Source organism: Phyllostomus hastatus, unplaced genomic scaffold (genome assembly GCF_019186645.2).
Source record: "Phyllostomus hastatus isolate PE091 unplaced genomic scaffold, TTU_PhHast_1.1 phas_contig_196, whole genome shotgun sequence".
Classification (NCBI taxonomy): Eukaryota; Metazoa; Chordata; class Mammalia; order Chiroptera; family Phyllostomidae; genus Phyllostomus; species Phyllostomus hastatus.
The window spans coordinates 23,451,033-23,465,285 of NW_025333709.1; the positions used below are offsets into that span (position 1 = coordinate 23,451,033).

The following is a 14,253-nucleotide window of genomic DNA, read 5'->3' on the forward strand; positions in this document are numbered from 1 at the left end:
GCTCGCCCGAGTCCCCCTCCAGGCCCGCCCTCCGGCCGCGTCCCCGCTGGCCCTGCCGACGTGGCGGGGCGGGACCCGCCCGGAGCTCCAGCGCGCACCCGCCAGCCTGAGCGGTAAGATCCCCGGGCACCCTCTCCCAGTCCCCTTCTCCCGGGCTGCGGGGACAAGGGGTGGTGGGGAAACCCGCTGTCGCTCCTTGGTCTGGTCCCCTCTTCCCGCCCGCTGCGTTAGTGAGAAACCGCCGGCAAGGACTAGTCACCGGGCGCGGGACCCGGGAGGATCCGGCTAGGGGGTAAAGGTCCGGGGAGGCGCGGCCGGCGCTGCCGAGGGCCCTGCGTGGGTGCGGGCGTGTGAGTGTGTGTGTGTGAGTGTGTGTCGCTCCGGGTCCACGCTCATGCACACACCCACACGCCCGCTCTCCGGGTCTGCACCCTCGGCCGGCAGTAACCTCCGCGGAGCCTGCCTTGAGCACCCAGCACCAAGCGCATCTGAAAAAGTTTCCCCAGAGTCCCAGGTCGGAGTCAGAGGCAGGCTGCAGGGTCCAGGCAGCGGAGGGCACAGAGGGTCCTCCAACAGAGATCCTGGTAAGGTAGGGGCCTCCATCCTGGGGTTCTCCTGCCTTTGGAGGTGGGAAACCGAGTGCAGGCCTGGACCTCCCACTCCCATCCGAGCTCATCATCCCTCCCCCTGCAGATCCACGCCCTCCCTTCCACCCGGGCCTACATCCTAAGCTGGCACCACCTTGATGCACAGCCCCCGGGGTTGACTACTACTCCCTAGCCCAGCCCAGCCCAGCCCCGCCCCACCCACCCAGTCTTCTCGTCTTCTCCCCTGATGAGTATTTCTAGCTCTCTCAGATCAGGCACCTGAATCTCACTGACTTTTCCAAGAGTAGGAAGACATCTCTGTGTGGGCTGTGAGGGCGCTGACTATGCCCTACTGTATAGGGCATCTTGAGGGATACGAACAGGCAACTTTTAAAATCAATGTCTCTTGAGCTCCAGGAGACCTCAGCCCCCCAGGGGAAACTGGGGGTGAGATTGCCTTCCTCCTCACAGGCCTCTTTCTGCCCTCTTTTCTTCCCTGTGGCCCTTTCCTGCCTCACTGATGTTCATTCCATGCTCTTTCCTTCCTTTCCTCCATCAAAATCTGAGCTCAGGAAAGAATCTGATAACCTCCCTGCACTGCAAACTTTAAGCAAAGGAATGAACCTCTCAGGGTGGAATTTGAGGCACAAGTGAGCCAGTGTAGAAGGAATTTGAGGGTGGGAGGGGGCCTTCCTGAATCTCGTGGATTCAGTCTATATAAGTAGTCCCTTACTGTATTTATAAGACCAGCTTAAACTGAACATTGTTTCTCTTTAATCAATACCGAATAGTATATTTCAGTTCAGTAACCATTTGAGGGTAATTCACCCAGCTGGGTGCTTGTTGGTCACAGTCCTAGAGGAGACAATGACATACAAACAAATACTCCTTATAAATGCAATGGAAGTATCTCAAATGTATTGCAAAAACATAGATGAGGCAGCAATTAATTTGGAAGGAGAAGGGCAAATTAAGGACAATTTCAGAGTAAAAGATGACATTAGGCGTTGAGAAACAAACAGGAGTTTGACAGGCATTTGGAGGCAGGGCAGCTGGGTAGAGGAAGCAGCATAAGCAAAGGCAGGGAGGTGCGGGCTCCTCTGATGGAAAGTCAGGTGAGGCAAGTGTGTAGGGTGTGGCAAGAGATGCAGGAGCAGAGCAAGACTGGAGTTGGATTATGAGGGGCCACAGGTGCTGTGCAAAGGTGTTTAAACCTAATGCTTTCTAAACAGGAAAACAAAGAGTTGTCATCTGTTTCAGAAAAATAACTGGCAGACACATGGAGGCTACACTGGAGTAAAAAGAGACTGGGACCTTGACATGTGTCCTTGTCATAGGAAGTCTTTCCTTTTTTTTTTTTTAAGATGTATTTATTTTATTTTTAGAGAGAGGGCAAGGGAGGAAGAAAGAGAGGGAGAGAAACAGCACAGTGTGGTCACCTCTCACATGCCCCTTACTGGGGACCAGGCCCACAACCCAGGCATGTGCCCTGACTGGGAATTGAACCAGCCACCCTTTGGTCTGCAGCCCACACTCAATCCACTGAGCTACACCAGCCAGGGCAGGAAGCCTTTCTTACATACCGATTCAGAAGCTCTCATCCAGAGTGTTTGTCCCCCGTCCTTTAATGACCAGCACTTTTTTAAATTAGGAAAAGTGATTCCACACAGGGCATTGTGTTACCAAATTCTTATTTTGCCAAATGAAGCCATTAAAAAAAAATCCATCCACTCTACCACTATTCCATAAGAATGAAAGATATTTTAATACCAAGAAGAGCATGAAGGTTAGCCTTGCAAGATGAAGGCAGCCCTTCGCATTAATAAATTTAGATTGATGAAAAACTTGCCATCTTGTCCTCCTTTTTCTCTGTCATCATGGACTGTCCCAGTGCTGCGGGATGGTGTTCGAGAACTAAGCGTTCAGATCATCTGGTCCACCCTCGGTTTACAGGGGAGGAAACGAGGAAGCCCAGCATAAATGAGTGAGCTGTGTGCACACAGAGGGACAGTGGGTCGGAGCGCAACTCCTTCCGCCTCGGAATCCCACCCTTCCCACCCTCACTATTCCTGCACGTGGCCTCCTGGCCGGCGTCCACACAGGTGTCCATCCCGAATCTCTAGAATTCACTTCTGAGGCTGGACATTTGCTCTACTCTTATTCTGTCATGCCTAAATAACCGTATCAAAGCTATTTTCAAGGTTCTCCCTTGCACGAGGTTGGGCTAGTTCATCTTTTCCTTATTTGATCGGCTCTTTTGCATCATCACTTAACTAGCTTGTGTTAGCCGAAATCATTCCCCGCACCTTCACTGATCAGGAATAAAATATAAACAGATTATTCATTTCCTGAAGGAGAGTAATCATGTCTTCTCTTTTAATGTTATTTTTGGAACTATGATGCTGCCGCTCCGATATCTAGCATAGTTCCGAGAGCATTTTAGGTATGATTGAATTTATTCACGAAAAAAGCTGACTTCTTCCCAGCCCACAAAGGCTTCTTTATATGCCACCCCTCCTCTCCTTGCAGTTTACTGAAGAAGCCCCCTTGTTTCTGTGGGTTGAGCCTCCCTAGCATCAAAAAGCCACAGACTTAGCCGCAGTGATCAACATTCTAAACGATAAATTGGGAGGAACGTGGAAGCCTGACAGCCCTTGGGGCACCCGGGCAGAGATGGGGGCTGTCCCAGGAAACAGCGTGGGGCGCGGCTGCGGTCCTGGCGGACTCCATCAGTAACTGCGAGGGAATAGCTGTGTGTGTAGGACACACAATTTCTGATGATCACAGACAAAAGGGCACAAAGTGAGTGATTCTCTGTGGTCCTAGTAACATCCACTGTAGGTAAAGGTTTACCAAAACAAACACAAAAGACCCCTCTCGTTTTGGTTTAGGGGAAAAGGTACGCCTGTAACAGGTAAAAGGAAACAGATCAGAGATATATATGATTGGAAGTTAAAGTAGGGCTGCACAGTGTAGTTACCATTTTTACTATAGAAACAGATGTAAGAAATATAGTCTTTCTGAAATTTATAAGTTGTCCATAAATACTTTTTAACAGTATCAGTTCAACACCGTCGAGCTGACTCCTTGGGTATTCTGAAGGGAATGGCTTCGTGTTGTGGGTTGAATGCAGAGCAAACGCAGGGAAGAGAGGTTTTGTTATAGCAATTTTTCTAGAATTGAGGTGAAATGACCTAAGGCAATTTGGCCATTAGAGACGGGTGGGGGCTGTAGGTTTCCTTCCATGACACCTCCCTACCAAGAGTGCTGTTACCACAAAGCTCTCAGAAAGAGTTCCGCCGCTCACTCGCAAATATACTAGCAACTGGGTTCTGTTACACAGCCTTTCCTGTAAGCTTGGTGAAGTCCTAGCTCTGTGCTTTCAGGCCTCTGGGGAGGACTCAGGTGACCTTCTCATCCGCTTCAAGTTCTGGTGTTCTCCCGCAATCAGCCAGAGAACTAGAAAAAATCTGCTCCACAGGCCAGTAAGCTGCTGGGCTCAATAAACCCTTATGCCCTGGTAATGGCAGGGTAAAAAAGAACCTGTACATTATTTTTGCAGTCTACATATCTTCAGCCCCGTTTCTATTTCATCAGTGAGAATGATTTCTAATATTCCTTATGGTAATTAGCACACCGTGGAGTACCTATCTGAGAAGGTGAAAGTTAGACCCACTCAAGAGGTGAGCTCTCAGTTACAGATACTGAAATGCTAACTAAAGACCTCTGGAGAGCAAGTGTCTGAACAGGGCACTTCAGATGTTAACCAACCATCATTCCAGGGCATAAATGACAACCCACGCACATCACTGGGTGCGTGTTGAGGTAGTTAGCATTATGAATGGTACCATAACACATTTAGGGTGAAGCACACACAACAAAGTGTCCATAATGCTTTTTATTTGCCCATGAATGTTTGTCACAGCCAGACTTGTGTTCCTGCTTATATTGTAGAAAAAGTGAAATAGTTTGGAGCTTCTTAATAATCCAGATCAATGACAAGGATTTTCAAATTATCTTATAAAGACATAAATACGCAGTGTCTATGACCAGCTATTGATGAACCCAAAATGGGGATAAAAGTGATGTCTCAGTCTCACGTTCTCACGGACCCATTCTCCTCACGGCCCTGCCCCTGGGACCCGGTTGAGGTCAGGGTTAATGAGCACGGATAGCGCTTTGGGCTGTGGCAGTCAAGCAGGGCCCTAGGCTGTGAGCCAGCAAACATTTCCTACAAAGGGCCAGAGAGTAAACGTTTTAGGCTTTGTGACTTTGTGGACTGTGTCGTCTCTGTCACAATTACTCAAACCATAGACAATGTACAAACAAATGAGGATGTCTGTATTCCAATAAAACTTCAGGCCAGTTTGCCAGCCTCCATCCTAAGCCAATCCTGACAAGGCTCTCCCAAAGATTTTGTAAGTTTCCAGATGACAATAGCTTTTCAAGCACCTTCCCTCAATCCCACTCTCCTCCCACAAACCACGGTGACTACCCTTTTCTGTACAGTGGCCTTGGGTCATTCTTTACTGTTTCAACCAGGCACTGACCATACTCATTGACAGAATCCACCCCCCCCCACCACAATCTAGGGTATCCTGGGCAACTGGGGAAATGTGGGTGCCGTCAAATGGAACACAAAAATTAAGAGGAAGATCCAGTTCATGGTAAGACCACAGGTTTCTTTTGGACAAGAAGAGATTTCCAATTGGCCATTAGAACTACTTGAGAGGTAGAATTTCTTTCCCGCAGCAGTACTAAGATATTATTATACTATATATTATATATATTCTTAGTAAATCAAGATGTAATTCATATACTGCAAAATTTACTCTGTCAAAGTGCACAGTGCAGTGGTTTTTAATATATTCACACTCTTGTACAGCCATTATCAGGATCTAATTTTAGAACATTTCCATCACCTGTAAAAGAAAGCTGTGCCATTAGCAGTCACTCCTCATTCCCCCTCCCACCAGCCTCTGGAAACCACTCATTTCCTTTCTGTCTCTGTGGACTGGGGGTAGACGTTTGAGACTCACAACTCCAAAGTGGTGTGTAAAACAGAAAGGAGTGTGACTCACCAAGGGGGAGAACGTAGCAGGAAAAGGAAATAGCCAGGCAACAGCTATTTGAGGGGATGGCAGGGTTGGCTTGTGCACTTGAGTTCTTTCTAAGCTTCCACCACCAGGTGGCTGGTATGTTAAATGGCTTCTCTCATTCCGTGGTTTTAGCAGCAACCTGAGATTTGACCAACTGGTAAACACTGAAGTCAACAAAAATACCCATTGTTTTGCCCAAGATTTGGCTTCTTGTGTAGTGACAGCACTCTGCATTTTATCCAAAAAATTATCAACTTGAACTAGCCTTCCATATCTCTGCTATCCAGCTTGTAGCCACTAGCCATATATGCCTATGTAAAATTAAAATTTATATTATTTAAAATTACATTAAAGAAATTTAATGTGGCACTAGCCACATTCCACATGCTCAATAGCCACATGTGGCTATTTGCTACCACAGTGGACAGTGCAGATATAAAACAGTTTCATCATCACAGAAAGTTTTATTGAGCAGTACTGTTTTACAAGATAACGAGTTTTCTGTGTTGTAGGTTGTTTTGTAATGACTACATTCCTCATTTGGCTTAACATATCACTTCTTCCCATTCACTCTTGTGTATCCCTGTCTAAACTGTTGTCCAAGCAGAGCCCAGGCCTTCACCAGCTGGTGCCCGACAAAGCACACTTATGTGTTTATATGTCTCCTTCTCAATGTGAATCTCTGGGGACATGGCAGAGCTAAATGTCAAGTATTTTTTGATAAGCTTTTGGGTATTTTCTATGCTTATGCTCATTATTGCTACAAATAAAATCAATGAAGTCACACTAAATAAATAATTTCACAGATCTGAATAATATTCCTAGTTACCATATGCATATCCATGCATACCAAACAAGAAATACATGAAAGGTAAAAGATAGCACTGTAGGTTGTATTAGTTTCCTATTGCTGCTGTAACAAATTACAGCATCCGGAGTGGCTTATAACAACACAGATTTATTCTCTTACAGCTCTGGAGGCCAGAAGTCCAAAATCAGGTTCACTGGGCTAGTGCCAAGTTGTTGGTAGGGCTGGTTCCTTCTGGAGTCTCTGAGAGGAGAGTGATTTCCTTGACCTTTCCAGCTTCTAGTGGTCACTCAAATTCCTTGGCTTGTGGCCCCTCCTTTGTTTTCAAAGCACAGCTCTCCAGTCTCTGCTCCTGTCAGCACACCACCTTTTCCTTTTTGTAGTCAAGTCTCCCTCTGCTTCTCTCTAATAATGGCACTTGGGAACTGCCTTTAGGACCCACCTGGATAATCTAAGATACTCTTCCCAATACAAGGTCCTTAACTGGATCACACTGGTGGAGTCTTTTTTGCCATACAAGGTAAAATTCACAGATTCCAGGGATTAGGACCTGGATGTCTTCGGGATATTGATTCAGTCTACCCCAAGGTTACGTCAAGTTTCTTATTGGTTGAAGAAGGTTTATTAGTAATTTAATTATTCAGGGCTTCGAATTAAAGTTTGACAATTCAGATTAAAGCAGAAAGTTTTTCTTTGTAATCATGTTGACAGGTAATAAGAAAAAATGTCTGATGATGCTGGTGACACGGTAGCCACTGGAGACAAAGCAGAAATTACCGAGATGCCCAACAGTGATTCTTTACCCAAAGATGCAGAGGCACACTGTGATTCAGCGACAATTTCAAATGAGCCGACCCTGGCTGACCCTGGAGGCGAGGTGCATGAAAATGCAGCCATTCAGGGTGCAGAGGCTGCTGACGCTGGGCACCTGGAGCAGCCCAAAGACACCAGTGCTGTGGACCCCCCACTCAATGGAGAAGTGGCTGAGGATGTGCTCACCGAATGCATCGACGCTGTCAGCCTGGAGGCAGAACTTGGATCCGAAATACCCCTGAAAGAACAGAATAATCCGGTAGGAGTGGTTTCTTTGATTCAGTTCAACCTAAGTTCTTACTGACACCTACCATGGGCACAGATCTCTGCCAATCTCTGTGGGTGGCGTTGGGGGGTTCAGAATATACTGTGATATCACCTCTGTCATCAAAACTGTGTTGTGTGGTGAGAAAAGAAATATTTGAGAACATTTGGTCATTATATTTGTATTTTTAAAATATTTTTTATATTTGCATTTTAAAAAAGATTTTTTAAAATTTATTTTTAGAGGGGGGAAGGCAGGGAGAAAGAAAGGGAGAGAAACATCAATGTGTGGTTACCTCTTGAGCGCCCCCCACTGGCAACTTGGCCCTCAAGCCAGGCATGTGCCCTGACTGGGAATCTAACTGGCAACCAGTTTGGTTTGCAGGCCGGCATTCAAACCACTGAGCCACACCAGCCAGGGCATATATTTGCATTTTGATAATGGAGTTATTAATAATAATAACAGCTACCAATAATTGGATACATCCTGTGTGCCAGGCACTCTGCTAGCCACTTTATATGTCATGTAATTCACTCCATACAACAGTTCTTGGGGGTTCTAAGATGGATGTTATTAACTTCAATTTATAAACAAAGCAACCAGGCTTGGAGATCTTAAACAACCCAGTAAGATATTAAGCTACTCAGTAGTAAAGTGGAAAATATTGTAATATTGAACATGAGTCCAAATTATTAATGAGCCTGATTCTACCCAAACCACATCAATGTTGCTTTAATGTCACTTAAATTTTAATGCATATTTACAAATCCACTGTGGAGATCTTAGACATTCGGATCACATTCAGACATTCAGATCCTCATACACCTTCCCGCCTTCCAGGGGGCCAGAGGCAGAGCATGTTCGCATGTTCACGGCCAGTTTCCTTCAGTGTCTGCACCTGTTTCTCTGGGCAAAAAGACCACTGTCTCCCAATTGGTACCTTGTGCCGATCAACACAACCACTGAGCTGGGTTCCATTGGCATCTTCACCTCCATCTGTGTGGGGGTGGGTGGGGGTGGGGAGGCACCCAGCCTGCAAGGAGGAGGATGGCTGCTCGCCTCCAATCCTGCCTTCTGGAGCGATGGGGGACCGGGCCCCTGCCCTGCTTGTCCTGAACTGTGCCACCTCAGATCACCTCTTTTCAAAAATTTTTTTTTAAAAAGTTCTCCCCCTTTTCCCGCCAATTACTCTCCCCTGCCCTGCCTATCCCCCCTCTCCCATGGTCCGCCCCCTCCCCCGACCACCACTATCCTTGTTCATGGGTCTTTTATATGTGTTCCATCACTTGACTCTTCTCCTTGTTTCCCCTGTTGTCCCCCTCCCTACCTCCCTCTCAGTTTGTTCTTTATTTCTGTGTCTCTGGTTCTATTTTGCTAGCTTGTTTGTTTTGTTGATTAGGTTCCATTTAACTTAATTAGGTTCCATCTGGCTTATTCCTATTAATATAATACTCTCCAGTTCTACCCACACTGTCACAAAGGGTAGGAGCTCCTTCTTTCATTCTGCTGCATAGTATTCCATCGTGTAAATGTACCACAGTTTTTCAATCCACTCATTTACTGATGGGCACTTAGATTGTTTTCAGCACTTGGCTATTGTAAATGCTGCTATGAACTTTGAGGTGCATGGGTTGTTTTGAATTAATGTTTCAGGATTCTTAGGGTATAATCCCAGCAGTGGAATTGCCAGGTCAGAATGTTACAGAGCACAACAAGGGGGGGGCCTGGGATGACATACTATTACTGAAAGAAGCCCCCAGGTCCTTTATGTCCACCGCCAGAGGAAAGACGTCTCTCAATGCCAGAGATTCATGAAAAGGAAAGGAAATGTTTATTTAATGCTATACAGACTTAAAGCAGTGACCTAATGTCTTCATCAAAAATCCTAAAGGCTCTTAAAACACCCACAAACAGACACAGTCCTTCCTTCCCCCTTTGCCCAGTCCAGAATACCATATCTCAGGAAAGGAAATAGAAGTCCATGGCTCAGTCAGTACTCCGTCTTATTCCCAGTCAGTACTCTGTCTTAACTGGGAGACCTCCCTGGGTTCCTGGCACCCTCAGCTGTGTCGCCGGGATCTCTGCTAAAACTGGGTGGTGTTTCCCCCTCCTAAAGCTGCGGGGGTCCCCACTCTGGCAAAGGCACAGTAGTCCTCTCTCCCAGGGCCACGGGAGTCCCCACTCAGCCAAAACCACGTGCTTCTCCCCACAAAGCTGTGGGGAGAGGGGTCGCCACTCTGCGACCCCTCTCCCCACAAGTTGAGTGGCAATTCTCTGCTAAAGCCACATGGTAATCCTCTCTCACAGGGCTGCAGGAGACCCCACTCTGCTAAAGTCATGTGCTTCTCCCCTCAATGACTGCAAGGAGAAGGGTCACCACTCTGCCAAAGCTGAGTGGTGGTTCTCTGCTAAAGCCGCATGGTGATTCTCTCTCACAGGGCTGCGGGAGTCTCCACTCTGCCAAAGCCGAGTGGTTCTCCCTCCAATGGCTGCTGTCTGGGTTTAAATCCCCGCGCCAATCTTCCTCTGCAGCCCCATTTCCGACTCCTCCCACACTCAGCTTCACATGCCAGAACTCATATCCTTCCAGCTTTATTGGACTGCCATGATGAGTCTGGGCAGGTGTGGCCCATGTCATGGAGCCAATCATCTCCAAGCTCCCATGCAGGTGCTGTAACTCAGGGGACCTGCTCCCCAGTCACATCTTGGGTGAGAGAGTCCCTTTCCATCCTCCTGGCCCAGAGATGGCCATAGCTATTTAGCATATCTAAGTGACCAGCCGAAGGCTATGGGTATGTTAAATGACCATGCCATGGATTAGCTGCACAGCTGCCCTGCATGTTCTTGCTCTGTGTGCCCCTTCCCCCAACTCATACCTGTGGGGGAAGGGGTGAAGACACCTTAAAATCTCCTGGACACCTTGAGTTCTGGACCCCATTTCAAATGCCCATTTGGGGTCTCCCTCTTGGCTGCACCATGTAACAATAAGGCAGTTTCCTTTTTAGCTTTTTTAGGAAATTCTGTACTGTTTTCCACAGTGGCTGCACCAGTCTGCATTCCTACCAACAGTGTACTAGGGTTCCCTTTTCTCCACAACCTCGTCAGCACTTGTTGTTTGTTGATTTGGTTATGATGGCCTTTCTGATTTGTGTAAAGTGGTATCTCACTGTGGCTTCAATTTGTATCTCTCTAATGGCTAGTGATGTTGAGCATCCTTTCATATGTGTCTGGGCCCTCTGTATGTCCTCCTTGGAGAAGTGTCTGTTCAGGTCCTTTGACCATTTTTTAATTGGATTGTTTGTCTTCCTGGTGTGGTGTCATGTGAATTCTTTATATATTTTGGAGATCAAACCCTTGTCCGAGATATTATTGGCAAATGTTTTCCCATACGGTTTGTTCCCTTTTCATTTTGCTAATGTTTTCTTTAGCCATGCAGAAGCTTTTTAATTTGATTAAGTCCCATTTGTTTATTCTTCCTTTTATATCCCTTGCTCTAGGGGACATATTGGTGAAAATATTGCTGCGTGGAATACCCAAAAATTTTCTGCCTATGTTCTCCTCTAGGAGAACAAACTTTTATGGTGCCGCAACTTACATTTAAATCTTTCATCAATCTTGAGATTATTTTTGTGTATGGTGTAAGTTGGTGGTCAAGTTTCATTTTTTTTTTGCATGTAGCTGCCCAGATCTCCTGACACCATTTGTTGAAGAAGCTATTTTTACTCCATTTAATGTTCCTTCCCCCATTGTCAAATATTAATTGACCATAGAGACATGGGTTTATTTCTGGGCTCTCTATTCTGTTCCATTGGTCTATGTGTCTGTTCCTATGCCAGTACCAGACTGTTTTGATTACCATGGCCTTGCAATATAGTTTGACACCAGGTATTATGATCAGGATACCTCTTTGAAGGGACTCTGCTGCGTGCCATGAGGGAGGGGAACTAAACAGGAAACCAGGATGGGGCAGAGAAGAGCTGGGCTTTCATTCTCCAACCTATCAACAAGTCTGTTAATTTGGGCAAGACACCTCATTTCTCTGTGCCTCAGTGTTTTCCTCTATACAATGAAAAATCTGCATGTGAAGACTACTAACTCTTCTGACTAATGTTTTATGATTCTTTTTTTAAAAATTTACTGCATTTTTATTTTTTTTCTTTTTCAATTACAGTTTACATTCACTATTGTTTTGCAGTAGTTTCAGGCATACAGCACAGTGGTTAGACAGTCAGGCGCTTCCCCCAATATTTTCCTTTCCCGCCTGGCACAGAATGTAGTTGTCACAGTATTACTGACTATATTCCCTATGCTGTACTTTACATCCCTGTGCCTGTTCTGTATCTACCAATATGTACTTCTCAATTCCTTCACCTTTTTCACCCAGTCCCCCAAAATTGGCTTCTTAGTTTCCGTAGAACTGTTCTAAGATGTGATGGGCTTTCTCGGGGAAGAGAGTGTTTCCTAAGACTGGAGATGTTTAAACAAAACCAAACAGTTATTTTGCAAGGATGTCAGCTGGGAGTTTAGATCAGATATGGTCAACGTACGCACAATTTTGTTTCTGAAGTCAGGGTTCACAGACCCTTGAAGCCGCCCATGGACCCTACGAGGGATTAAGAACTCCCAGGCTAGAGGTTCTCAACCCTAACTGAACATTTCAACCCTGGGAAAGCTTTAAAAAAATACTGATGCCAGAGTCTGTATTAAGCTGGGTTCTCCAGAGAAATGGAACCAATAAGATACATATGTATGTCTCCTGTCCCTGTGAATACCTATATACCTGACTCTGGAACCCATTTTCCCTCTTCACTGTCTTTCTGTTGTGGGGAGCACTGCTTCCCAGTTTTATTGTAAGTGCCACTGTTAGTAAATACCATTGTCCATGAAAAAAACTGTATCTTAGCCACACCATTCTGACATGGGATGACTTAAAAAAACTACACAAGTTCCACTAATTCAAAATATATATGCTCTTGATGCCTGGGTTATACATTTCAATTTCAGACTTCTCATAATTGTAACAAGCTCATTGATAAAGACACCACAGTAAAAAGTCAGTATGCTCCTATACACCTGCCTTCTTAAATTGTCTGAGCAAACCGAGTGGACCCTGCTTTTGAAAGCACTTTATAAATCTCCTCAATGCTACAAGGATGTGCTGAGGGGCAGACAGACACTCCCCAGCTCTCCCCACGCAACAGTGATAGCTTTCAAGGACTTTGACACGGTGAGCATTTCCTCAGAATGAACTGTCACAGAAGCACCTGGATGGAAGTGCAAACACTGGCCACAGAGTTGGGACCGGACTCTGGATGTGTGAGTGCGGCATTGCCCACGGGAGCTCAGGGAGCCGAGGTGTGGGAGGAACACCTGTGAGTGTGTTTGTTCTGAGAAAGGCAGAAAGCCGATACGGCTGCTTGGGAAGGATATCGCTTTCACCCAGGTCATGTTTACACCCTTCTAGGCGCTTGCAAATTTAGTCTCTTTTTAAGAATTCCCAGAAAAGGTGATACTTTTGGTAACCTGTTCTCTTCTCTTGAGTTAATATGAGAAGTCGGTTTTGTGCCTCATCTTCAAGCATTGCTCATCGGCTCTGTTTTAGTTGCCCTTTGTTGGACGCTTGTAAGATGGCCTCTGGCAGTGATGAAAACAACTCTTCTTCTGATCCAAAAAGAGGATGAACTCTACAAAAAATCTTGAATCAAAAGTTTATGTATAAGTTGACTATTTGGATCTTGAACACAGTTTCCCAAGGAAAGGCAGGTCCTATAGGAAACAGCCAAACTCAAAAGCCTATTTGATCCCAGCTATATTGGAGCTGAAAAGCATCTCATCACCCCTTTTAAAAAACTTCTATTGGGAAAATCCCTGCTCAAAAAAAGAAAAAAAAAACCCTGGTAGAATGTTCTTTGAGAAAGTATAAACCTGTATCTTGTAGGACACACTAGATTTGGTAATAATGTGCTTAAATGTGTATCTCTTTCTCTAAGTGGTTTGCATCTGTGTAGTAACTTTGTGTATGGGGCTCCTTGAAGCCCACATTATTTGTTTCACCTTTGTCTGAGGCCGCACGGTGGCCGTAACTTGGCAGGGAGGGTGGTGTGGCCAGGAGGGGACCTAGCGAAGAGGAAGACACCGGTGGTTCTGCCAGCTGAAGGGTCTCTGTTTTGAAGGGTCACACCATTCACAGTTTATGCCCTCAGTGAAGGTGTCTCATCTTTGCTGCTCCTTCTCTTTCCCATCCCTTCTGATATGTGCAGACTAGAAGCCACTGACTTGAGGCTTTCCGCAGGAATCCACAGTACGGCATCCATGAGACATGTTGGACTAGGTTCTCGAAGGCCTCGGCCAGTCCCATGACACTGTATGCTGTGCCCAGGTATCTCAGTGGTGCGGCTATCTTCAGGATGCCTACAGGCTAGTTGGGGAAGGCGATGCCATTTACAGTGATTGCAGCATGTCCTGTAGCACTAGGTAGTATAGCTAGATAGTAAAGGCCCAAGGGAAGCCTTAGGTGGAACATTTACTCTTAAGGAGTTGGGAAAGTTAGCCTCAATTCAGAGATGGTTGTCTTGGGTGCTAATCAGGAGTGATATTTATTCCCAGAGATCTTATAGGACCGTATAATACACTAATCAATTGTCCCCTAAAAGACTCCATCTAGATCAAACATCCCTAAAT

At 45.8% G+C, this 14,253-nt stretch overlaps 1 protein-coding gene across 2 annotated transcripts in view; it reads left to right on the forward strand.

The window, feature by feature from the left end:
* The first annotated feature begins 27 nt into the window (after positions 1-27).
* Positions 28-14,253, forward strand: part of FAM114A1 (family with sequence similarity 114 member A1) — a 60,339-nt gene continuing 46,113 nt past the window's right edge. Inside the window, exons 1-2 of one of the 2 annotated variants that reach the window (XM_045834513.1) lie at positions 28-113; positions 7,206-7,566. In XM_045834513.1, the coding sequence (XP_045690469.1) occupies positions 7,219-7,566 (348 nt within the window). In that variant the 5' untranslated portion in view covers positions 28-113; positions 7,206-7,218. The remainder of the gene's footprint in view (positions 114-7,205; positions 7,567-14,253) is intronic. The other variant, XM_045834512.1, reaches the window with a different exon arrangement.